The 27,354-nt window shown below is 45.3% G+C and overlaps 1 protein-coding gene across 1 annotated transcript in view; it reads right to left on the minus strand.

Annotated features, from left to right (window-relative positions):
- Positions 1 to 1,349: 1,349 nt before the first annotated feature.
- efna3a (ephrin-A3a) overlaps positions 1,350 to 27,354 on the minus strand; it is a 56,659-nt gene continuing 30,654 nt past the window's right edge. The window contains exons 2-5 of the mRNA XM_070985249.1: positions 11,338 to 11,639; positions 11,003 to 11,068; positions 9,273 to 9,350; positions 1,350 to 3,759 (exon numbers count right to left, since the gene is read on the minus strand). Coding sequence (XP_070841350.1) covers positions 3,641 to 3,759; positions 9,273 to 9,350; positions 11,003 to 11,068; positions 11,338 to 11,639 — 565 coding nt within the window. The 3' untranslated portion in view covers positions 1,350 to 3,640. The remainder of the gene's footprint in view (positions 3,760 to 9,272; positions 9,351 to 11,002; positions 11,069 to 11,337; positions 11,640 to 27,354) is intronic.

The raw sequence follows: 27,354 nt of genomic DNA on the forward strand, positions 1-27,354 counted from the left end.
CAGAGCACTTGTTAGATCTCTGTTTCATGTGGAAACGTGAGGCTGTGTGTCAGCTGCGCGGGGAAAGGTAGGCATTTTTAATCCACTGGCAACCCTCGTGATCCTCTCGTTTGAATAGTAAGCAGATCAATTAATGTTTCATTTAGACACAAGCAAAACATAAGCTTTTCCAGACACAAATTTTAGGTGTTAATATGACAGCGTTAATACCCTTACATAACTGCCAAAAAATGGAACAGGCTGATTTTCTGCAAAATGATGGTTTAAGTTGTCAACTCAGGCCCTGGAGCAGAAGCTAAAACCCTTCCCCTCTTCCCCAGTGTCAAAGCACTGAAACGTTTATGTGCAAGTCCAAACTTATAAGTAGGCATGGGACTGTAAGCCAAGACCTACTGGAATATTCAACAATTATCAGTCTGTCAGCTAAATGCACAAACGTCAGACAGAATCAGACGCTGCTCCCTCACAGCAGAGTCGAGCAGCTGTGAAACAGAAATTAATAGACGTGATCACTTGATTGTACCTGCCTGGTTAAGAATGACTCACACTTTGTCAGGTATATTAAATTAGCTTTAGATTTTTCTTGCCACAAGCCCTCTAGACGCTCACACACTTGCAAACACCCTTTGACCCAGGTCTGGAGGTGAGAAGCATGAAGATGACAGCCGGCAGCCGAATGTGCTCCACTTCTTTCTCTCACTTGCGATATCAGGCCTGATGTGCAACATCAAAGACAAAATCTTATCTGCCCCCTCTGTCCCCTTTTGACGTGGACATTAGTGCATCTGAGACATGTCCCTCCCCACTGTCAGCTTCTTTCTGTTCTGCGTACAAAGATTAGAAAGAAGCTGACGGGGGCAAAGGCAAAGGAGAGCGATGTGGAGAGACAGATTTGTGGAGACATGAATGGCTTGCAGGTGTTTTTTTTACTTTTATTTTGAGAGAGAGAGAGACGGACAGAGTGGGAGATGTGGAGTCGTGACTCCCCCCCCCCCCCAACACGCTGTCATTATGTTTTATGGCAGGCGAAGTGTTTGCGAAACCGGAGCGAGATGGGCCAAGTGAGAATGGGTGATAGTTTTACACCAAGAGTACGTGCAGCAGGAGTGCTGTCTGTTTACATGTAAGCTCACAGCCAACACATCTGAAAGTGGAGTGTGAGAGAAAGAGGCAGAGCATCGCTTTCAAGTAGTGCTCAAGAAAAACAAACAGAAGTGAGTGCAGGGTGAGTGAAGGTGAAGGAGTCGCTGCTGAGATAAAGAAAGGGCAGACAGAGGCGGACAGAGAAGGCTGCACCTTATTTATGTGCAAAGAAGCCTGTTGTGCATCTACAATCAAACACACACAAGTAAATTTGCAAAAAAGAGTTTAATTGCCATTGTTTTAATCATTCTTGGATCAATTTACAGTTTTTTTTTTAATCATTCTTGTCAAAGGTAAACACATTTCTTGTGGTTGTCCTCAACATCGGTAAATGCTTTTCGCCCGCTTTCCAAACCCCGTAACGTAAACTAACATGACAGAAGAGCACATTCTCTCATACACACTTGCATATTCAGATCCTACAAACGACTCCTTAACGGGTACGAAATTTCTAAATGCCACATACTCGAAAAGCGCGGACAAACACATTCTACATACATACGCACACAAATGTGCACACATATGTTATCCCCCCCCCCCCTTGCTCGCTCCCACGCACGCACACACGCAGAAAAGCAGGCAGATAAAGCACACACACGCTCATACACGCTTGTGCACACGCACGCACATTCCATAACCGGCATGTATTATAAATATACATTACAATGCAGACTCCTTCGTTTCGCAAGTGCAGCACTTGAGGAATGCTGCCCTTCCATCAGCATCTGCTCTGTCTGTGCATTCACAGTTGGTTTATGACATGCTCTGGTTAGCAGTATCTGTTACATGAGAGTAGAGTTACTCAGTGTATATCCCTACTGATTAGTCATAACCAAGAACCCTCTCCTTGCGTCAGGCTGAATTACATCTGACTATTTATCTACACAAGCAAAATGCTGCAGTAAAAATTCCACACTTTAAAAAAAAGAATAAAAAAATGGCACAATAGCTTATTGAGCAAAGGCCTACAAATGCACACTAATAAATTAGGTAGATAAATAATATACTTTAATGTTAAAATAAATACATTTGAAAAGTAAATAAATTAAGAAAGCACAACATTGTAATTTGATTAATGCCAGCCTACGTTGTCCTGTATTACAATATAAAAAAAGTGAACTTTATTTGCACATTCACACGTGTTTTCTTTTCTTTTTTCATTTTTTTTTTCTTTTTTTTAACAAAATGGCGGCAGCGTTACTTTGAGACTCAAAGCACAATTTCTCCTCAGGCACCTGCCGCGCTCTGGCGACTGTATGGGGTCGTTTCCATGGTGACCGTGACTGCTATAATGGCCATCAGCACTGATTGGCTGGGACCCTCTGAAGTGGAAAAGGAATAGATGGCGCTGTCTGGGATTAAAAGGGAACTTGCTGCTGAGAGAGGTTTTTAAGAACTGTAAATTAGTGGTGCTCTGAATGACTCTGCTGATTGCTGCGAGGAGAAAGGTTTGACATCCGGAAAATCTACGCGAAGTGCTGAAGGTAAATGCAGCGGAACAAAACACACATCTACCAAGTCTAAGTGCTATCAAATTACTAGTCCAGGGTCTGTATTTTTCTAGGGTTGTTACAGTGTGAAGGCAGGAAATGCAGACAAAGGACTAGTTCTGAGAGGGCACTCGCTATCTTCTAAGAAATGCAGGCTTTGCATCTGTACCTATCACAAAGCCAGGGGAGTTTTTGATGTCTGGCGAAAATGGATTTTTGAAAGGCTGGCGGATATCCTCACAAAGTCCTTCCCTTTTCTTAAGAACCACCTCAGGCTCTTATTACCAGCAGCTCTCACACCAGTGTGAAAACATTCCTCAGTGTCCGGGACAACGGCAGCAGTTCTCATCACTGACTGATTATATAATTATCCTGTATAGCACAGGTAAGATCAAAACAGTTCCAGAGTCCAGCTTGCTCTTTACTACATCTAAGATGAGTTTTATCCATCAGTCTGCTTGGTCCGTGGTCCAAGGCCTAAATATTCCACTGCAAAAGTCCTCCTTTGCCACCTTCTTCAAAGCGTACAGCTTCAAAAACCTTGCTTTCATCAGCTGAAGACGGTGCAGCTTAAATTCCTCAGGTGATTTGATGTCCATGCTACAATACGAGTGTGTAGTACATCCAGCTCATTACAGGTCCACCTTCTCACCCACCTCTCAGGCAAGCACAGAAGTCTGATTCGGAATATAGGTTGTGGTTGTGGTCTCCATATTGTGGCAAACACACCTGCATGAAATGCCGTGGTATTCATATGAGATATATGTCCAACAACACATGGAGCGTCAAAATACACTGGTGTAAATATGACAGCAAAAAGGCCTCTCCTTTTTTTTTTCAAGTCCGGGTAAGTTCAAGAATTTCTTTCTGTGTCTCTTTGATTGTGGTTCTGTTTCACCTCTACTTCTGTGTTTCTGCCAACTCTCACATCAACGACTTGGTGGAAACAAAGCCCTTAGGACGAGGCGGTCCAGCTACGCGTGAAGCGTCGCTCACGATGACAGTCGCTAGGACAAAAGGACGGCGGAGACGAGCAGCATCGCCACGGTGAGAAGAAGGCGGTCGCGTGATGGGCTGCTGCCACTGACGCTTTTCTCCAGTTTGGGAACTTCAGGGTTAAACTCGTCTGGAGAGAGAGAAGCGAGAAAAGAGAAGAACGTGAGTGTGAAAGCGTGTGTGGGAGAGCGCGTGTGCCAGACTGAAGGAAACGAACCATTACTACATTATTAATTCATCAATCTAAAGGCAATATGTGACGCATGCAAATTGTGCTTTAACATATGCAGAGAAAGAGACATGATGCAATTATCAACAAACCACCAATTATCATCAGCTCTGCTACATATGGCCATTCCCCCCTCGGGATGGAAAATTAAAAACACTTTTGTTTCTGATCTGTTTTTTTAATATATTCCTCTTTTCACACTAATGATGTTTTTATCCTAGAGGGATTTCAATCAAACCAAATTACTGTGGCCTTGCCATTGATTAGACACAACAGAACATTCGCTGGAGGGGAAAGACAGAGAAAGAGCTGGGAGAACACATTTTATAATATTCGGTAAAAAGTGGATTACACTGAGTCATTATGCTCTGTCTCGGCATAATTTTGCCTATTATTTCCAGAGGGTTGTTATACACTGAAATAAAGCAAAAGGAAGCAAACAGAGCTCTGGTGCTTACGCATCCATCACAAGTTTAAGGGCAACCTGGGCTTGCTGCATTGTGAGGAAAAAAATCATTTTTTTCTAGCAAGTAATCTAACTAAGTGCAGAAGAAAGCTGCAATTTCTTCCTGACGCTAGTCACATTAGCCCACATCCGACATAAAAGAGAGATGTAGGTGAAGGGGAGCCGTGATGGAAGAGTTTATAGCCTCGTGATGCGACATACTGATATTACGTTGTGTCATTAGGAAATGATTTGGGTCCAACAGGTGAAAATCACAGCGGAGAGATGAAAAATACTTGTTTTGATACAAGAAAGGATACATCCATTTGACAAATTGTAGCCCAAAACTGACAAAAAATGTGTTTGTCTACTAAAATCCCATTACTTTCACTTTATTATGTTGTCATCGTGATGCCTCAGTGTGTAAAAGTTCTAGGCAAATATCATCAAACCAAACAGGCTTTCAATAGGAAATGCATTAAACAAAGGGCGCAAGATGTCTTAAAAAGTGCTGTTTCACTGTGACGTTAGTCTCAAGTTCGCTAAATGAAAATGAGACAGCGATGGCTGCAAGTAAAAACAAGGGAGGTGATATGAGATAACAGACAGAGACAATAATCACATGTCAGCTGATGCCTGATGAATGTACGGAATTTTGTTTTTGCCGTCTGTGTCTGAGAGAAAACCATCCGACCACTCTGGTTCCTCCTGGTTGTGTGTGACGCTTGCCCACGTCAGAGTTGTTTTAAGGAACACAAAGGCGCCTGTCTGTGGCGTTGACACATGACAGCGACGGCGATGAACTCAAATAGAGAATAGGTGGGCGAGGCAGGCGGGAGAGTACACCAGGACTGCCTCAGGTCACAAAAGGTTGCCTCCAAAAGGTTTCACAGAGAGGCTCCAGCAGTAAGATGTAACACTCCAGAAGAAGAGACACCCTGTTCCTCCAGAAGCTAGCTCCCCTTCATCTTTTACATAAACCAGTGCAGGCAGACACAGCTCCGCTTCCACAGCTGCTTGGCGTGTGAACGGATTTAGTTCGCGCGTTCTTCCAGACTTGTTTGTGGGCGCGAGGAGCTTTGGCAATCACAAAGCAGCACAATATGCAGCTCTTCAAAACCCATGCTATTTAGGGAGGCCGCCCTTGGAAGATGAATGTGGGGGACGTCAGGTGCCTCGGGCCATAACAAGTTATCAAAGGTCCACAGTACGACACCTAACATCACAGCACAATGGTGGGATATAGCAATCAATTTCCGAGAGCACAATCTGGTGCGGTCTTGTCTGTGTGGGGTTTAACAACAGACGAGGACGCGGGGCAGCTCTCCTGTCCACGGTAAACCGCCCAAGGCGTTTACAGTGAGATAAGAAACATCAGCTCTAGACTGTCGATGAGCGGAAAAAGGTTGTCTGGTCCAATAAATCATCGCGCCAACTACGCCGCGACGATGGCACACTCGCAGTGGTGCGGAAACAACATGAGGCGATGGACCTTCAGCTCTATAGGTCAGTGGGGGAGGTGTAATAGTGTGGAGGGCATACAACTGGCTTACACTCTATTAATACTTGCAGATCGATGCCTTAATGCCAGAGCACACACGAACACTGTAGCAGCTTCCTGCATTCATAAGCGAGACCAGGACTTGTCCAGAATAACTTGAGGAGCGTTCAGGTGAAAACTGATATTGTTCTCAATAAAACCAGTGGAATGAAAGCAAGGATCCGAAGACAGGGGCACCTTTGTATTCAGCTGTACAAAGCACAGATGCTTTTGTGCTCTCAAAGCTCAAGATTTTAGCTTGAACTCTGCAAGGCAACTAGCTCGGTTTCAGACCTCTGCATCACCGCCCACACTTTTGGTGTCATGCCCACCGATGGCCGTTTCCACCTGTTGGAGGAGCAGAATGATGACGCCATCCTCCCTCATGAAAAAGAGCAGCAGAAAAATGGCAGCAAGCACGTGGATGAGACTGACGCAGCTGTGAGCTCTTGTGAGACCACAGACAGAATTAACAACTCTTTCATCTGCGAATGTCTTCCATCATCGTGAGCTTACTGGATGCATCATTTGACACTGATTGATTAGAAGTGACACAAAATGACGTTTCAGTCTGATTGTGAGGAGAAGAGGCCACATGTCCGTTGTTAAGTGGCTACTAAAGCTACGATCAGCACCAAAGGTGGTCCAACATGTTTCTGAACCAAAGGCTTCAGCTCTTCTGATCGCTGAGGGTTTGCTTGGTGCAACATAACAAGCAGCTCAGAACAGAAGAATCACGTGTGCCATTGCCTGCTGACACATCTTAAAACTGATCTGGTCACGGTTGCACTTTCTGGTCCACCACATAATTTATGCTTCAGCCTTCAGCCCTCTACTGCTGCTGCAGACACTCAATACAGGAGGAAAGTGTTTAAGGGCAAGCGTGTCACAGATGGAAGAATGCATTGTATGTTAAGCTCTGCTGCAGGAGACTATAAAGTTATGTTTAATTCAGGACATAAGCCACAACACTGATGCTGAATCCTTGTATCATGTTAGCAGCAATGAGCCTATAGCTGATCTCTGCGACAGAGATGTGCTGCTTTAGGAAATGAAAATCAGAAAAAAGGTGACTCCAGTCACACTAATTCTGGTTTATCACAACTTTTGTCTTTGCAGTTTGTGTTATGTAAAATTGCCCAGAGCTGGAAACACTTACTAATGTTGCAAGAAAGACAAGCGAGTCAGATGATCAGAGGGCTTGCAAAGCACTACTTACAGATTGCAAATTACAGCATCTTGTTTCACAAATGATAAACTGTGATGAATGTTTACAGCACACAGATTGGGTAATATTTTTACTGCTAGCCTTCATTTTTTCTTCCAAGTTAGTTTGTGTAACCCGTGGATTTGTTTAAAACCGGTATGAACATTTTAATGCTCATGATTCTGACTTTAGCAATTAGCTTGGTGAGAACAATCTCATTACAACCCATAGAAACGATGGCCGAAACTACAAAAAAGAGCCCCAAGTGGTAATAGACTGGAATTATCCTTAAAACACCACGTTAAATAAGGAAAATGTGACGTACAAGCAAAGCTAATAATAAAGTAACGAGGAAGACAGCAAGTCCAAACATATGTGGAGAGGGAGAGAGGGAGAGATGTGTTGATGCTAAGCCAGTCTGTGGGCTGGTCTGGTCCGGAGGGTGAGTCACAGAGTGGGTGTCCAGCGGTCAGCAGGGCCATCAGGGGTACGGGCTGTTTTTAAGTGTGTGTGTGTGTGTGTGTGTGTGTGTGTGTGTGTGCATACATCTGCGTGTCCTGATTTTGTTATTCTGCCAAATGTATTCAGCAAAATGCATCACAAAGCTAGAGGCTATGATTTTTTATGATTCTCTGCCAGTGAGCATTTTTTTATATTAAATTCTACGTAAGCTCGAGCCTGAGTTACTGCTGAGCAATTCGCCCACCACTGAGCTTTTCTTTCTTCCTCTGCCCCCCCCATCTCTGCCCCCACTCTGGTTTTATCTCTTTTCTGCCTGTTTCTCTCTCTCTCTGCCTTATCTGTCCCTCTCTCTGTCAGCTCTCCTGCTGCATTTCTCCTTCCTGACTTTCCCTCTCTCACTTTGTCTCTCTCCAGCCTCCGTCTGTCTCTTCTGTATCTCTCTTTTCTGCCTCCTCTCTCTCTCTGAAGGTACTCATTGCTGATGGCTCAAGAGCTCTTTTCACTCTGTGTCTGCCGGTCTCAGTTTCCATCTCAGGCAGGTCACACTCTCTTAGCCCTCGTCACAGACTGCCCACAGCTCCCAGAAACAAGCATACTAAATGATTCCCGGCAAGAGGCTTTTGTTTGAGATGAGGATGGAGAAAGAGAGAGAAAAATAGAGGGTTTATGTAACCACTCAGCTGCACAATTGACTTGGTCGCTGACATGCTTTTTCCTTAGGTAAACATCGACCTTTCATTCGTTACAAGACCCCTACTGACCCTGTGGATCTTGCTCTAGAGGAAAAGGCCTGTGTGGGGTACATTAGGTTAAGTTTTGTTGTTTTTTATATATATTGCATGTTGAGTTTAAACACATTACCTCTGATTAAACGCTGCCTGAGTCTTCTTTTCATAGTCTTGGCCATCATTCTTATTGGTATTACAGAAATTGTACTAACTTCATGTTAACACAGTGAAGTGGGGTATCACCAGCTGTTAGATGCAGGTTCAGGCTCAGTCGTTCACAAGCAAGGATGCAGCGATGGAGTGATTTCTTGGAACCGGAGCATTTAAGGATGCATCAATCTGACTTTTCTTCTCCTCGTTCTAATGCTAATGCTCGTCTGTTTCAGCGCTCCCCAGATTTGTAATCACTATGACTCACTGTGTGCTACTCATTAAAATAATTTATATGTAAGGCAACATGAGGCCAGAGATTACAGTGGCACTTAAAATGAGTTAGCGTTCTGTCATGACAGAATTAATGTAACTAATGAAACACTGAATTTTATAATGACATTGACAAATTTTCAGCATTTCGGCTCGGTGCTTCTGTATTACTTTGGTGATTATTATGTTATCATAACCGATAGAAATGATGGCCAAAACTATGAAAATAAGATACATTATTATTATCCTTTAATTGCATAATAGATGTCATGCGTCTACTGTTGGGTGAAGTGCGTTCATTGCTTTACATTCATATTTGCTTTCTCACACAGACGCCTGTAAATACAGTAAACAGTGTCACTGCTTGCAGTGTTTCATTGTCTAACCCTGATTACACAACTCTCAAGAGTAGAATCTAAAAGTTTTACTCATCAACCAGCTATGACATGTGGATTTTCTTTTCCCAACCACAGAATAAAAAAACTAACAAATGGTTGGTTCCTTTCCACAATGATCAGTACATAAATGAAGCTTTGCAGGCAGAGCCAAATACTGACCAGCATCTGGCAATCGGCTGCTGTTCATTTTCAGCAACTGAGAGTCACTCACCAATGTTGTGTATTTTGATGTTTGGCCTGACTGTGTAGTCGGGAGGAGTCTGACTGGAGTCATCATCTGCCTGGGAAACTGAGAAACACGCCACATATGTATACACAAGGACAGCGAGAAAGAGAGGAGAGAGAGACATAAAAAAGCAGAAGGGAGAAACAAAGATGGACAGAGGGAGACAGGGAGAGAAAACACACCATTAAAATGACAACACTGAGTAAAATGTGCATTTTAGACACGGCTGAATTGTATACAGATATAGCAGAGCAGTTGGTGTCCCCCTGCCGCTGAGGAAGCACCAAAAAAATCCTGGACCTCGACTCCGTCTTCCATCTGATGATTAAAAGCATTTGGAAGCGACGGACAGAAATCATTTTTACATTTACTGTTCGTCTAGACACAGAATTACATTCAGCCTGCATTGCCAAATTATTCACGAATGAATGATGTGTGGGTTTGTTGGTGTGCATGTGAATATGTCTTTGTTTGTTTTCCTCTTCTTTTTTTCAATGAAATGCGCGTGTCTGTGTGAGCCTGTGATTCTGATGCATGGTTAGGAGGATGAAACAACATTTTAAGACGATTTAAATAGACGCTGGTAGCAATCAATTTGCAGCTTTTCGCAGATGTAAAACATACACCATGAATATTCACATCTCTTTCTTATCTTTAAGGCTTTTAAGGGCGAAGGTGGGAGGCTCGCAGAGGGAATGAAAACGGTCTGGAGGCAGCTGAAATCAACAGCTTTTTGATAGCAAGCTGTTAAAATGACCTTGCTGAGTAAAGGTTGTGGATTGTAAACTGACTAAATGCACCAATGCACACATAGCCATTCATGCTCACACACACACGCACGCGCGCGCGTGTTAAAAAGATTTATGTCTGGCATACACCTATGTGCAGTGGCACACACATGCTCGGACTCTTGTACCCCCAAACACACACACGCAGAAGCAAATGGAGGCGTGGTAGACACATCAATAGATTAGCCGTGACACCGGGATGGGGGGGGTGGGTGTTAAGGTGATGTGTACACAGGGGCTGACACTGGCCTGAGTGTGGGATGTATTAGTGCTGACAAGGTTAGAGGAGAGGGGGAGGCTTTCAGCGCTGGGCTCCCTGATCAAAGGCCTGCAGGGGAGAGAGCAGGCTACCAGGGTAAAAATAACACACACACTATAGAGAGCAGCAGGCATCAGAGAGCCAGAAAAAGAGAAGAAGAGATAGACGGCGAGGGGGGGGTGGATGGTCAAGAGAGCTTGGAGGGGAGAGAGGGATGGAGAGTGACAGAGGGAGAAGGAGGGCAGGGAGCTGGATATTGCAGCTGAAACAGTTTTTTTTCCCTTTAACATCTTTTGTACGGCTTCACGAGAGCATGTCATTCACAGAGAGAGATAGAGCATTACTGTAATAGCACTGAGACAGAGAATAACATTAAGCCATCACTCTCAAAGCGCTGCTTCGAGGGAGAAGACGCCATCATCAAAACCTTGCCAAGACAGCGCGCAGCAGAAAAGCCTCTCTCTGAGACAAGACTGTCAGATCTCAGTTTTTCTCTTTCTCTCTGTCTGCGTCTCTCTGCCTCTTTGTCTCTGTTTCTCTGCGTGTTTGGGAGATAGAAAGACATGGGAGGGGAGAGGAAAGTGGAGATAAAGTGGCGCAGAAAGAGAGGAAATGGTGTAAAACAGGTGGGAGAGGGAGCTGTGGAGGTGAGACAGAAGGGGTCTCACCGGTGGAGCAGCAGACGTAGACCCTCAGTCTCAGGCAGCTGTGGCCGTGGTGGTGGGTGGGCGTGGCTGAAACGGAGAGCAAACACACATGTCAACCTTGTGCCCTCTGCAGGCCGCACCACCCTCGACAATCAGCTGTGCAAACTGCAGCGCTGCAACCGAGCAACCGCCTGTCCTCAGCTGAACTTCCAGAATCTATTAGCAACACCCACGCACCATCAACTCATGTGGGTGACGACAGCTGAAGAGATATTAAAATACTGGATGTGCACCATCCTCGGGCTTTTTCCATCCATCACAATAAACCGGCGCTGGTGTTCAGCGGCCTGACTCACAGATGTAGTAGTACTCTTGGCCCACGTTGAACTCGTAGCCCAGCGAGAAGGCGCTGTAGCGCTGGAACTTCTCGGAGAACTTGATGGGAGCGTGAGGCGCGTGGGGCCGGTTGCACTCCCAGCGCTTGAAGCCCAGCTGGGGGTCGCAGGTGCGGTAGCCGCGGTAGCTGACCATGTAGAGGATGTACTGCTCGGCCACGGTGCGCTCCAGCGTCCCCCGCTGGGTGGTGTTATAGTGTGGGCAGTAGATGTCCAGGTAGTCATTGACGCTGACCTGCACCGTGTATCCCTCCCTCCGTAGCCTGGATAGAAAACAGAGAGAGAGAGAGCAGAAGTGGAACAAAGACAGACAGAAATGTGGATTAGTAATGATGAATTGTGTTCATTATCTGTTAAAGGAATAAAATCTGACATTTGGGGGCTTGTCATCAGCGTCAGGCTGCCAGGCAACCAGACTCCAGAAAATCCCTTCTCCATACGACTACATACTACATACAACTGAAACCTGTCGTTGCTGCCCTTTACAAACAAGAAATAACATGTTGATTAGTGAGCTTCAGAGGTGTCTGAGGCCAGATTTCTGTACAGGTGGACAGAGCCAGGCTAGCTGCTTCCCCCTGTTTCCAGTGTTTATGCTAAGCTAAGCTAAGCTAAGCTAAGCTAAGCTAACCATCTCCTGTCTGTGGCTTCATATTGAACAGATATAAGTGTGTTATCTTCTCATCGAACTCCTGCCAAGAAAGCAAATCAGCATATTTCCCAAAATGCTGAACTAGTCTAGTTGAACTCTTAATTATCTTTATAATCAATCATTGATCGATTCTACACTCCATAAAATATCAGGAAATAGTGAAAAATGAGCCCAAGGCAAGAAACCTCAAGATACCTAATTTACAATGACACCAGAGTAATGCAGCAAATACCCACATCTGAGAAGCTAGTTGCAATAAATATTAAAAATTTTTACTTGATGAATTATTTAAATGATTAATCAAATGTCAAAATCATTGCCTATTGACTAATTGGTTAATCAACTGAACTTGTTAGCACAAAAGTTAATAAAAGCATCACAAAGAGGACAGAGAGCTATAGACTTTTCCCTCAGTGTACATTAACACCCTCTTTTCTTCAAGAGATAAACTATTACACCTATTTCCGCCCTCCCCACATAGAAAAATACACATTTTTTCAGTAAATGCCTCGTGGCGAGTGCTAAGAACAGTGATGAGCATGATAATCTGTACTCCTGTCTTCCCCCCTGAGCCAGCTACAGGCCGGGTCACTGAGGCGGAAGGATATCCTGTCAGTGGCGATGTATGCTCTGGCCGCGGGGGAACCGGCCTGCGCACAGTACATATGATGGACCGAGCTCCTTCTGCAGCCGCTGCTGATGGACGAAGAGGCTGCTAGCAGGTAAGGAAGGCCACTCTAAGGTTGAGCATGTGTGTGCGCGATGTACATGACGGTACAGTAACCCCTCAGTTGATTTAAGGCTCCTCACCAAACAACCGAGACAATGATGTGATATGATTTCACATTCGGCTGCCACGCTGTGATCTTCGCTGTTTATAATACTAAGTATACTTATTATGTAAATTACACAATCTGTAATTAGACAAAGTAGAAGTCATTAGAAGGGCTCCTGCAGGTGAGCTGATGAGATGGGAATTGTCCTTGGCTGCAGTGATGTGTAACCTACAGCTGTAATGACTCCCAGACACCACTAGGTGGAGGTATTGTGCTGTGAGTCCTTTAAGGAGCGAGCCTCCCCTCTTTCTCTGCACTCCTTTTTCTTCTCTGTTTGGTTCTCTCCTCTTTCTTACACATTTTCTGTCACACACATACAAAGGAGCACACACTTACACACACTCACAACCATCCCTCACTGTGTATACATTGTACCTACACACACACACACACACACACACACACACACACACACACACACACACAGCTGTGGACACGCTCACACAAACATGCACACGTGCATATGTTACTAGGTCAGGCCTCCAGAGAGATTATTATTCAATTACAAAATGTGGATCAGAAATGTCATAGCACCTCTCTCCCTCTCCTCTCTCTCTTTCTGCCTCGCCATCTTTTCTCATGGTGGGGTTGCAACTGTTCCTTTTTGTGGATCCTCTCCTCTCCTCCACTCCCATCCTCCTTTTCATCTCCACCCCTTGTCTTTCTTTACGCACACGCTGAGGCAGATGAATATCAATTCTCTTAACCAGTGTTTCTTTTTGGGCCATCAATCTTATCTGTGCTTTCTATCCCTGCTGCTCAGATGTGAGATGACAGACTTTTGTCTTGCGGGAAGAGACAACACAGCTATGCTTCAAAGGGACTATATTTAGAGAGGGGGGCTGGTGGTGGTGGTGGTGGTGGAGGAGGAGGAGGGGGAGAGTTTGAGATGGTGGGAGAGCAGAGGGGTAGAGATAGATAAAGAGGTACAATTGGTGCGGGATGGAGAGAATGGTAAGTAGATAGAGCAAAGATGAAAGTGAGAGAAAGAGAGCGCGCTGAATGTGGAAACATGCGATGAGGAGAATCCTGGATGCGCGCGGCGTGTAAAGAGTGATGCAGTCATTGAGAAACAGGTGAGAGACGGCGGCGTGCCAGAGGAGCTGGATGCAAGGAAGCGAGAGCAGGAGGAAGAGTGTGTGTGTGTCTGTGTTTAAGCGCTCAGTAGTCTTATTGTTTTAAGATTTAGATGAATCTATTGATCTGTTAGTCCATAAAATGTCAAGAAGTCATGAAAAATTACGATTAAAATTGGACAGCGGCCATGAAGACATCTTCAAATTGCTTGTCCGCAGTCCAAAATCCAAAGATATTCACTTTACAGTGACATATAACTGAAACAGTTTAAGAGTTTTTGGTATTTTTTTCTTAGTAAATAACTTAAATAATTGCCAGTAATCGATCATCATAATCATTGCTAATAAATTTTCTGCCATATGACTAATTATTTCAACACTAGATGAACATGTGATGGTGTTACTTTACTGTTTTGGTTCTCACTTAGCCTCACTAGGCATAACCACGCAGCGGGAGGTCCATTTGTTCCAAACGTAGAGACAGCAGCAGAAGAAGAAAGGAAGAGGAGGAGGGAAAAAAATGAGAAGGTAAGGTGGCGCAGAAGGGAAAAAGGAGTCTGAAAGGGTGGAGTGAGAAGAACAGGCTGGCTGGGTGAGAGGAGTCCCTCTAGGTGCACACCGTTATATAAGCAGTCCACTTAGTGGCACAAGACAGAAAGGTTGCAGGGCAGAGAGGAATGGAGGGAGGAGAGGAGAAACAGAAGAAGAGGGTGAGGGGAGATTTAATAACTTAGTGGGGGGGGGGATGCGTGAGGGAGAGAAATGCACAGGATGATGACAACAAAGAGGAAGGCGCAGAAAGGGAGGCAGAGGCCTAGACAGAGACATAGTGCTCCCCGAGGGAGAACATATATGTGGTAAAAGTGCATAAAAGAGACCGATGGCTCTCATTCTCTCGTTGTCTCTCGTCTCCTGCAGCCCGGTCCCTCTCTCCAACTCTCTTCCTCTCTTTCTGCCGTGCATTGTCTCTGTGGTGGTTTTGCTGTCTCATCATCATTTTCCTATGAGTGGGAGTGCGCAGCTAGTTAGTAAAGGCTGCACAAGCTGGGGGGGGGTGGAGGCGAGGAAGATGAGACAAAGATAGCACGACTGCACCTTTCACATCTGCGCTAAAAAGAGTCTTTGGAGAATACTGTCGCTATCAATAAATAACAATGGCGAGGTAGCGCTACAGCTAAAGACACTCAAAAACATACAGTGGACAGAAACAGAGCATCTCCCACAGCTACAGAAAATCTGAAATTCCTGCAGTGGAAAATAAACCAGGCAAACATCATAGAGAATAATGTGTCAGTAACAGAAAATGAGGAGAAATGTGAAACATTATCAGGAAAAATTCCCCTCACTTTCCACATGAGTGATGTCAATCATTTTTTGTTTTGCCTCGCCGAGCTAAAAAACTAAAACAAATCCATGTCCTCTGTCATTTTTTCTGAATAGTAATTTTTGCCAGATTGCATCAAAGTGAGAGCAGCAGCACGAGCGCTGCTGGCTTTCAAGGAAAACGATACCGCTGCCATTGTGTTTTTATTTTTTCTGCTGACATGAATGGATATGAAAAGTCTAAATCCACCAAGGTATTCTTCACAGTCTGAAGTTCGTGCTGTTTGTTGTGCTGCAGGTTCGCCCGACATTACTGCCAGAGGCTCCAACTGTTTCCAAAAATCCATTAAAAACAGCTGGAAGAGACAAGTTGTTGCTTTTGACAAACGTAGTCCAACCTTGCAGGAGAAATGACAGTAATGGCTTCTGAATGTGACAAAAAAAACACTTGTTGGTTTCAGCTCTTCATGGGTATTTATACTGATAGGTACAGTAGGAATAAAATACACGAGCATCAGCCTTTGCAAATGCACGGATCACATAACTGTTTGAGGCTTTTATGGAACATGAAATCTAAATTACAGCAAAGTGCTTTTATTTCTTCCCATACTAAGTTCTCTAAACCACAGTTTCCCTCCTGATTCTCGCAGCGATATCCAAAGATTTCCTCTCCAGCTTGCTTTATGTGCTCGCACTTCTGTGAAGCAATTATGAACAGAGCTTTTCTGAGTTAAAAACAGCAGCATGGGGTCAGTGTGACTCAATTCAAAGAATCGGCTTTTGCATAAAGGCTCTTGTCGCTGCACAGACTATCACACCCTCCACACGAACAGTAAGTAATCTCTGTCTAATTAACAGCACAAAGTTGTTTTTTTGTGACTGCATTGTCATTACTTTTGCTTTCCAATATGGCTGCCATGAAAAATTAGTTCATTAAACTTTTTATTAAAGTAATTATGTATAATCTTGTACTCGCTGTGTACCTCTGCAGCCTCACTGTCTAGCTGTCGTGGAAGCTTCTCTCAGTACAGATGAGGTCAGCGTGTCGTCGTCATTGATGACCTTAAAAACACCCTCTCTGGGGTAATCAACATCAGCCTCATCAGGAGGATAAACTACCGATGCGCGAAATGGCGTGACTTAAATGCCACTCACCGATCGTGTGTTTACCACCGACAAGACTCCTCCAATCGAGTCCCCTGGCAGGGACAAGCTGGGCTCGGCTGTTTTTCCCTGTACCTCAGCACCCAAACTCATTACTCGTGCACGCACACATGTGCACAAAGGACGCAGACAACCATCAGACACGCATGCAGGCGCGCACACGCGCGCACACAAGCCTGATGTCTCTCGTGAGTCGTCACTGATTGAGTTAGCGCCACAATTAACGGCCCGGTTTACAATGTTTCGATCCAAAATGGTGGATTGAGGGTGGAACAAGTGCTGAGCCAGTCTGTGGGAAGAGGCAAACGCTGCAACTCTCTTCTATCACTATTAGGCCACTGGGAGTCATCCAGCAGTTTCCTCCACAACCTCTGTCCACTCTGGCATCAGAGAAATTGAGGAACATTACCTTTTCATATTTACCCATTCCTGTACAAACCTCCCCACGGCTTATTCCCCGGCCTTCCACCTTTGCTTCCCTCATTCCAAAGAGCTCTGCCACATTTCTTTCCTGGCCTTTATTTAATTCAGAGAAGCTTTGCACTAGCGTTTTTTTAACATTTACAGACATCCACACCTTGGACATACACCGTAAAGCTGCAGCGTCGGTCATCACCCGCAGTATATAGCTCTGCTGAAGAAATTACAAGTCTTGCTCAAGGACACCTTGAGGGCAATTACCTTTTCAAGCTGACCACCTTAACAGCAGTTTATCAATTTGAACCAATCGCGGCTCAGCGTTCGTGTTCCCTGACTGACCTCGGTGTTGACGTGGCATGTTTTCTGCTGCTTCCTATACAGCAGCTTCACATCACCGCAAATCAGACTAGCTGTCATTAAATCCACAGTGTGCTCCGCTGCTAGGCGACACTCTGCTGCTGAGAAATGCCGAAGCTTTCAAATGAATTAATCACTTCGGTAATTAATACATTTGTGCTGATGTTTCCTGGTCACGACATTTACGCTGTACGCCAGCAACAATGACGTGGAACAACTTCATGAGTGCAACATTAAATGCTGCTGTGGTTTGGACATGCAGAAAGTTATGAATTTCGGCTTTAAAGTGATGCTTTATTGATCTGCTGTAAGCCAAATCTCTTTGCTTTCCCCTCTCTGTGGGGCATCACAGTGCAGCCTCAGCTAAAGAGCAGCATCCAGCAGCTCGCGGGGCCCATTCTTGCCGACGCAGGGGCTGAAAATGGATGTTTTAGTTAAAGGACACACTCTCTGCTAACTCCACCCTACAGTTCAGCTGCTTGGTGTCTCCGTCTCCCCCGGCCTTGCTCCGAGCATGCTTTTAGTAAAGTGGGTGGAGGCTCGTGGGACACGTTCAGAAATGTGAGGTATTGGCCAACTTAACTGAGGCGAACACACCTATGTGAGAGGGGCATGCAGTGTGTCACATATTAAGGAACACAGAATTTCTGGCAGCACCCGTGGATTTATAGTCCAGGCCGGTGGGGGAGATGATGCAGAGATGAGTCAGGACTCCAGCCCGGTGGTTAAACAACACAGACCAAAAATACACCCAAGCTGGGGGTTAGGGACACTCCAAAGGGGCCACAAGATGATAAACAAGATGGAAATTTAGAAAATCAAAATGCCTGACACAAGAGCTTCAGTTGTTCTTTTTTTTTTTTTTTTTTGAAATTCATGAATGCATCCTTTTGTCTCAAAAACATTAGAAAATGGTGAGAAATCCCTATCACAGTTCACACGATCCAAGGGAATGTCTTCGACAGCCAAAACCCAAATATATTCATTTTACAATGAGACAAAAGAGAAAGGAAAACACTTTCAAAAAATCATATTTGTTATTTATGTATGCACAAATAATTCTCTCAGCTTTTTTCTTGTGGAATACTGCATAGTTTTACCTCTTTAATGTGTTAAAATCTATTACAATGAAGCAGCATAAGAAGTGGTTGAACTGCTCACAACTTGTGCACAAAAGACATTGCTCCGTTTTAAGGAGCCATGAATAAAAAAGGCACGTAGTGAGACACTGGCCTAACGCAAAGGGCACTTCTTGTTTACTAGCTGGCTCAGTGGGCATCCTTATTTGAATTGTGGCAGTGAGGGAAACAAAACATGATCATGATCAACATAATAACGCCATTTCCACAGCTCCAGCCTCTGATTAAATCACTTGCAAAGCATCATGGGTTGCTGCCAGCTCATTCAGAGGAAATATGAAGCGGCATAAATTTCATTGATTAATCTATGTGGCTTAAGCTGCTCTTTACTTTCTAGACATCCACAGAGGAAGTTTAAATATCAAACAGAAATATGGATGACACAGTTGAATATTAAACTGTGGCTCTCCTCCAACTAGACTCTTTGCATAAAATACATGTAATAGAGGACATTGGGCAGCTTTTTTTCCTTTTATTACAGTGAAATGTTTCCAAGGACCACTTGGGAATGTTTTTCAGGCTATAATTGGCCACTCTGCTTTGGGCTTTGCATTGGTGTGGCAACTCGGACTATGGCTTACACTTTAGTGAGCTCTCAAATGCAGCAATAAACTCGCTGTTTTCCTGACTATGGTTTACTTTAATGCAGCTGAGATTTTGAGAGGCTAAGGTAGCAGTGTTGTATTCTGTGTTATATCCAAAATTGTCATGTTGACATTTTAATGATAAGAACATGATGGATGACACACAAAAGGCAAAATGGTGCAGTGGAAAAGCAGAATGGGAAATCCTCCTCTCCTAATAACAGAAAACCTTCAGAGGTACCGCGGGGTGATGTCAGACCGCGGTCCAGTCGTGAAAAGTCATTCATCCCGCTGAGTTCGTGGTGTGATTATATCCTGCGACAAGCCGCGATAACAAGGGTCCATCTCTCTCAAGGTGAGGCTCTAATTGCACCTCACTATTAAAGGCTTGATCGCCCACATCTGCTCTCTCGCTCTCTCCGCCGAGCTCAGTCCTCATTTGCTGTCTCACACCCGACACACTCGCGCCTCTCGTTCGCTTCTCATCCACTTTGCAGAATGATGGCATCAGATGATGAAGAGCACCGATCGCCGTCCCGTTTGCTTTCCCTCGCGTTCACCTGCAAAGGTCCCACATTCACACATGGATAATGGAGCGTGCTAACCCTGTGGAAAACCACTGTGTGTGCGTTCATGAATGTGTTCAGGTAAGGACGCAGGGTGCTCCGAACAAGGTTGAATCTGACGTGTTGTCAGGCCGTTGAATGGGGCGCTGGGTGCAAATAAGAATGATTTGGAGGAGATGGTGCAAGAAATGAATGCACGTAGTGATATTCAAAATAAAGGCAAGACTAGCTGTGACTGACATGAATTCACAGTTAATCATACAGGAGGAGCTGCTTTTTAAAGGGGAGACAGGGGAGGGCATGTTCCCTCACACAGGAGAGAGAACATGTGCATCAATGAAATAGGTTTTTTCTTCCATAATGTGTGCCTTTCATTGAATAAAAGCAGCGATCATTCAAAAATATAATGAAATCAGTGTCATTTCTTTCAAAACAGAACAGGAACATAATTCCAACGCCAGGTTTGATACACTCCGTACGTATACTCTGTTTGCTATCCTGCCAAACATCTGTTAAGTACCTTCACCTAATGGACCTGGTGGCCATATGGTGCCTGCTGCATTATGGAGCAGAAAACAGTCTAAATTCAGAAAACGATGAATCATGTGCAAATTAGACAATGAAATTGTGGGAAACTGACAAAAAAGTGAACATCTAAAATGTGCATTAAAAGAACACAACCTGCTCTGCTGTTGTTATGAAGCTGTTCTAACACATTGGTAGTTAAAATAACACTGAAGCTGTTTTATCAGCATCAACAATCAATACCTTTTCACCGGGAACTGATTGATCTCAGTGCTAAAACTGCTCCGAAGTCAAAATAAGAGCTGGAAAATTCAAGTTCTGACCGTCGGTGCAGGCACGTTGTCACAAAGCTGACGTAACACCCGTGAAAACACACCAATTTCTATTTTGTTTCTAGCATACTGCTGCTTAAATGTAAAGGGTGCTGGCCTTAAAAGGAGAGAGAGTCAGGCAGCCAGGCAGAGGGACAGAAAGCGAGAGAGCAGAGGGGATGTGACACACAAAAGAAGCTCTCATCAAGATGAATTCTCCACAGTACACGGCCTCAGCGAGGGTGCCAGGCAGCTTCCGCTAGCCCGCCGTGGCCATGTCCAAAAACAAAGTGCTTATCTCGCCTGTCTCCGACTGTCTGGCCACTGACGGAGCAGAGGACACGGTTAAGAAAAAGACTAAGAGGGTTCACGGGTTCACACGTCAGCTTATGCATCTAAAAAGCAAACAGGAATTCAGCATCTGAACAAGCGGGCAGGTGAGGCCTAACCGCATATGAGAAAATATGAGTAAAATCTAACACAAGAGTAAATCCGCAGAGAGGCTCATGAGCCATGAGACAACTTCTATTATCTTTATAAAGTGTGGTATGCAAGCTTTGAAGTTCTGTGCGTGAGGGGCTCGGCTGCTCTCGCAGGAAGTCAACCACAGTGGGGTGTTCTCTTTCAAAAACCTCCGTCTTTAAGCCCCTACTCCGGGCTGGCACACATATCCCTCTATCGGCGAGAACGAAGGAGAGGAAAGAGAACAAAGACAGGGGAGAGGGAGCAGGGGAGAGGTGGAGGAGAAGAAAGAAAAGATGAAGGAAAGTAGTTCTGGGTCAGATTTAGACTGGACGATATTCAGGCAGCGCCAACCAAATGGATGCCAAGTAGAATAATCTGGTCTTTTATCTCCGAGCCATGGCAACTGCTGGGTTTTACGAAGGTACGCAGGCACCCCCTAAAGACCACCAAACACACACAAACGCACACAATCATGCACTTTGAAAACTCTGAAAGGAAACGTCAAAGCAAAACGAACACACTCCCTGATGACTGAGGCTAAATACAATTAACTTGCGCACGGCATTCATCAAACAAACAACCTCATGTTACGTCACTTCCAGCTTGCGATATTCCCCAAATGCACCGAACGTACAGAAGCACAAACACATCCGAGCGGGCCTCCATAAATAATTCACCCGTTTTCTTAAAATAACCCATCGCCCTTTTAAAATATACCCTCTTTTCTTTGTGCAAACAACCCTCCAGCTCGCACAGCAGAGTGGTCATGGAGTAATTATTTACACGTTCCACCGGAGAGCACTGATAAGAGCCCGTATAGGAGGAGAGAAAGAGGTAGTGGGTGAGGGGATGGGGGGGTTATGCTCAGGTAGCATGTCAATCTGTGGCCCATTAGCAGGTGATGCCAGGCAGGCATGTTCAAAGCAGCTCCCAAGGTACGACGGACCTCTCTCTTCTGAATAATTGACCACGTTTCCCCGCTCCCCTCCGTCCCTCTCTATCTCCTCTGCGTCACCTGCGCGCTTCCTCTCCTCCTTTTGTCCTCCTCTACTTCCATTCCCTTTGTCTTTCGTGTTTTCTTTCATGCTTTCTCTCCTGCTCTATCCTTCCTCTCCCCCTCCATCACTCTCCCTCTCCCAAGGCTGTGAATTGTGAAGGTTGCCGGTACATATAGGCACTTATGTAAGCAAGGAGATAAAGAGGGGAGCGCTGTGAAAGCGTTCCACGTGAGACATCCTCGGCGAGCCGAGGCATCTTTCAGCATGTTTACTTCTTCAGGACAATTTCTAACACCACAGCTGCTGTTTGCTAATGCGTGCGGACGGTGACAGGAGAAGGGAAACTGGAAGGACTTGCAGGGGGATGAAGAGCTACACGTGTCTCCTGTTTTCTGTTCGAACACTTGCGATACATTGAGAGAAGGTTTGAGAGGACAGTTAAGAGGCTTGAATACTGAGCAGGCTCAGGTGAGGCTTCAGGGATTCAGACCTGGACAGGAGTGAGGGTTGGGCAGGGACGGGAGGGGGGTTGGTAACACCACACAATGATACTCAAGGAAATCCACCTGCTCTCTCAGTGGCCACAATGCCTCCACCTGAATATGGAAACACCCTTTCTGGAACACTTTTGTGATGAGGCACAAAACATTATCCGGAGGAATCGAATCAAATCCTACCCCAGCGCCCCCTCCACCCCGCCCCTCGCCTCCTCCGATATGCAGTGCAGCATCTGGCTGGGGCCACTAATGAATGCCGCCTCATGCCATCTCCTAATGGAATTGCCTTGTCTTGGAGTTCACTGCTGTGACACCGGCTCAGCAGTGGCAAAAAGATTACCAGAAAGATTAAAAGACAGAATAAACCAGAGGCTGCACATGACAGGCAGCCAGGCCCCAAGATCACACATTAGATAATTGGTGCAAAAAAAATCCCCCGTCTCTGTCTCTCCTCTGTTTTCTGCTGAGGTCTGGAAATGGTGGGCAGCAGATCCCCGCCTGGCGTGCTGTCACACCTCCGCAGTGAAAACTGTTTGAAGAGGCTGGAACAAAGCTTGGGTGGTGTATGTTATGTCTGTGTGAAAATGCTGCCTTTGTGGGCCCGGTGACGAGCCTAAATCAATGGCGGATAGTTACGCAGCTGGTTGATGCAGTGTCGATCTTACTGACACACACAGACAGGCAAGAATTCACACAAAAACAAGCACACACTTTCTTCCTCGCTCCAAAACAAACACCCTTTCACTCCACTACACATGCACGCTTTATCTTCCTCTCTTATTGTGCCAGTGCATCTTTCCTCTCTCCTTTATTTTTTCCACTTTGCTTGCTACACTATCTTCCTATCTATCTACAATGTGTAGTTATCTCTCTCTCCATCTCTTCCCCTCGCAGAGCAGCCCAGCGATGGGTTTGTGCCCTTTCATAATTCATGGAGTTGTTCTTATGGCTCAGGCAGCCATGTCGGATGTGAATCTGTGCGCCTCAAAGGCTCTCTCAGCCTGCACCGCCTTAGCCGGGAGGGTTAGTGCTCAGGCTACTGTGCTCAGGTACCATACAACACTAAATCAACACGCTCAATCACACCTGGGTCATACTGCACATGCAAATTCTCTGCCTCCGTTAAAACCTCCGCAGACTACAGCGCCCTTTTTTCAAAGTCAATTTGGTATGCTTTTAGGCAGCCAACCATAGGGCTGCGCTAAAATTCAATATCACCATTTATCAACGTCTAGCCAAATCGTACTGTGATATGACTGTATCACAGGCTGTGAGCAAATACTAAAACAATTAGTAAACTAATTTTAATGTACATGAAGAGTTTATTGCTTGAGCATCAGTTGGATTACCATACATGAGTATTTTAATTGGGATTTTTTTTGCTTTTGCCATATTATGTTACGAAATTGACTGTTAAATATCCATGCATATCCTGCATTAATTTAATTTTTGGCCACTTGGGGGCAGCATAACAAGCCTTAAACACCACAATAGACATATTATCACCTAAAAAATTTGTTGTGTTGGCAAACAGTGGCCTACTGAACGTATAGAGATCAAAATCACTCTTGTTTAACTCTTTTTTAGCTAGTTGCTAATTCTCCACTATATTCACCATCTAGTCACTAACTTTGTCTTTAATTTGCGGTTGGGAGGGTAGCGCGCAGTGGGTCTGTTAGAGGCTTCGAGCTGAAAACAGCCGTTTGCTGCTGCTGGAAACGATGTCATTGAGACACATTAAAGCTGCAAGTCGTAAAACCAAAACAACATGATGAAAGTCGCTAAAACGCTCTGCAGAGCTAAGGGGAGCTGCACAGTCGGGTGATGACTGTCCCCACGAGAGCCCCCTCTGACATCATACTTCATACATTAATATAAAAGGTTGATTAGAGCAGCTTTAAACATCCCTATATTGCCCAACAACTTACCTAACAATGTCTGAAATTATTCTGTATGCAAAACATTTGATCCTGTTGAAACCAAACACTAAGAGAAATAGACAATATTAGCTCGGACTATCAAAAAAAAAAGAAAAATGAAAGTGCAAGGATACACGCACACACCCATGTACAAGAAAAAATCCACACATTTTCAAATAATTTGGTCTGAACTGACAGATCTGATTGTCACTTCAAGCTGAAGCTGAATTAAGCTCCAGGTTCTCACTGTGCAGATCTGTGGGTAAAATGGTCCATGTGGCAGGAAAACAAAGGGTGAGAGTCTCTGCTAAACAAGCTGAATCACTGAGTGTGTTTCATGTGCGCTGTATACTATATACACAGAAGCACACACACACACACACACACACACACACACACACACACACACACACACACACACAGATGAACACATATTTGCCTGTATGAACCCATTAAACACACAGACACCTTCAACTGCTAAGCACTCACAGCTGGGCTTTTCTTTTCTCACACACCCAGCCCAAGATGAGTGACAGCTTTATGGACACACTCACAGAAGCACATACATTAAACACACACTCCACAACCACACACACACGCACACACACACACCCTCACACCAACAGAATGAAAAGGAGACTCGTTAGCCACTTTAATCAATGTTAATCACTGCAGACTCGCCTCACTGTCAAGACTGCGACAATGTCTGTCTGAGGAGGAAGAAAAGGAGAGATGGCGCAAAACAGACGGAGGGGGAGAAACACAGACAGTCTGGGTGGAGCAGGGCGGGGAGAGTGTAAAAATGCGAAATGGTATCCAAAAATATACACTGGCCACAGAGCGGTGGACCCATTGCAGTTTTGATGTACTTTATCTTGTTTTTCAAGGTCTGTTTCTCGAGTCCGTGTGGCTGGGCCTCGGTGGGAGACGCGGTTGGGCCAGACTCACGCCAATGGGGTTTAATTTCAGCTGGGGGGGCGAGCAGGAGGACAGAGAGGGAGGAGGTAGAGGGCACAGAGAGGGTGGATGCGAGAGGTAGCTGGGCAGAAAGATAGAGAGGAAGGATACGAAAAGAAGAGATGAAGGAATATAGAGGGGAAGATAAGAATTGAGTCGAATGGGGGATGGGGGGGTGGGGGGGTGGGAGTGTGCCCAGGCATTGAGATAGCAGAGAGGTGAAACGCTTTAAGCAAGGCAGAAGAAAGGGATGCAGAGACGGAGGGCGGCAAAGGAGGGAAAATTGAAAGATGAGAGGAGAGATTATTAAGAAAAGATGTGTAATGCATAAATAAGTCGTGACAAAGGGAACGGATCCACTGAATGTGGTGAATGTGGGGGGGGGAGAAAAACCACATTGTTTTGAAGTTGGAGCGGGGAGCGGCGGAGGCCAAGGTGAAGGGAGACCGACGGGGGGAGGAGGGAGGGGAGGAAACAGCAGATTGGGGCCAGAAAGCAACAGACAGATTGTGTTTATCAATATGTAATACAAATGTGGGTGTTATGAAATGGGCTTTGGCCTTCACGGTTTAACCAAAACTTTAGTGCAAAGCTTAGCCGTTGCGCAGGCTGCCAGCGGGAGCCCAGGCTGAATAGTAATGTCTGCGAGTGGTGATTAGAATTTCAGATAGAGACAGGCAGGCCGCTTTGCCATGATTCCTGGGCCTAATGCAGCCGGCCTGTGTACCGAGGCATTACAGGAGCTCTGAATGTGACCTTATGTGCGTAAAGATAGAATACTCTAACAGCCTAATGTACTGAGCTCTGTGTGTGTGTGTGTGTCTGTCTGTAGGTTTGCATTCATTGTGCTGAAGCATGACAGAGCAAGGCGATCTGACTGCATTTAACATGCACAAATCAACCTGTAAACATGCGCTGCTCAAGGCAAAGGGTTAAGTGTTGACCCCGTCGGCGGGTCGCTCGAACGGGCGCACACGCTTCACATGCAGTTACTGCGAAGTGTGTCCGGCCATCTGAAATTGACGGCTGTCAGTATGCAGGGATCAGCGGGACGAGAGGAAGGAGGGAGAGGTGAGCGGTGTCAGGGTAGAAATGACAGGAAGAAGCAGATGGAGGGGGCAGAGATCAGGAGAGGAGGGGAAGAAAGAAAAAAGAAAGGGACACGGAGAAAGAGAGAGAGGAAGAGGTGCAGAGATGGAGAAAGAAAGAGAGATAGATAAGAGGATAACCCCCTCCTTCCCTCCCTGTCAGTCTTTATGATCGTCTATTCGTTGTCTTCTCTCTATCAGCGATTCGGTAACCTTCAGCACAAGACCCAAGCTGAGATGATGAATTGAGACGGAGAGCAGAGAAAGGACGGAGATTAGCAAACACGGACAGATGATGAAAAATGACAAACACACAGTGAAAGAGAGACAGAGTAAGGGAGTGTGAGAGAGAGGAGGAGGAGGAAGAGGAGGAGGAGGAGGTGTTAGAGGAGGCGAAAGTAAAACGTGGAGAGAGGAAAGGTGACATTGGGGGAGGAGTGTAGAGGAGAGCGAGCCGCTGGCTTTTAGCTGGAGGACGGCCACAGGATGACATTAGAGGAACACACTTTGGCTGCTCCTGCTGGGAGATTCACACACACACACACACACACACGCACGCACACACACACACACACACACACACACACACACACACACACACACAGACAGACACACACACAGAGACAGGCGGATAAACAGACACATGGACAGACAGGTCTGTAAACACACACACACACACACACACACACACACACACACACACACACACACACACACACACACACGCACACACAGGTAAAATAAGCACCTAACTGGTGCTGCATACTTATGCCTCCTAACCTGTGGGGAGCCCGCCCCGCCTCCCCTCCACCTCTAGTCTAGTTTGTGCGCTGGCCTGATAACCTTCATGGCAACTGGGCTAAACACACACTCGGGGTGACGGGCCTGCCTACCTGTAAAAACAATGACAACTTTGTCTTTGAGGCTGCTGCCAGTCAGTTACGACACTGATACAATTATTAGCACCAAAAACGGACCATTTGACATGTTGTAATTTAAGCCAAATGAACGTTATCGCATTGAAACAGAGTCGTTTTTCAGTTTTTCAAACTCCACGACAGGCCGGATATTACTTACTGCTTGGGTTAGACAGATAAATCA

Source organism: Chaetodon trifascialis, chromosome 17 (genome assembly GCF_039877785.1).
Source record: "Chaetodon trifascialis isolate fChaTrf1 chromosome 17, fChaTrf1.hap1, whole genome shotgun sequence".
Taxonomy (NCBI): Eukaryota; Metazoa; Chordata; class Actinopteri; order Chaetodontiformes; family Chaetodontidae; genus Chaetodon; species Chaetodon trifascialis.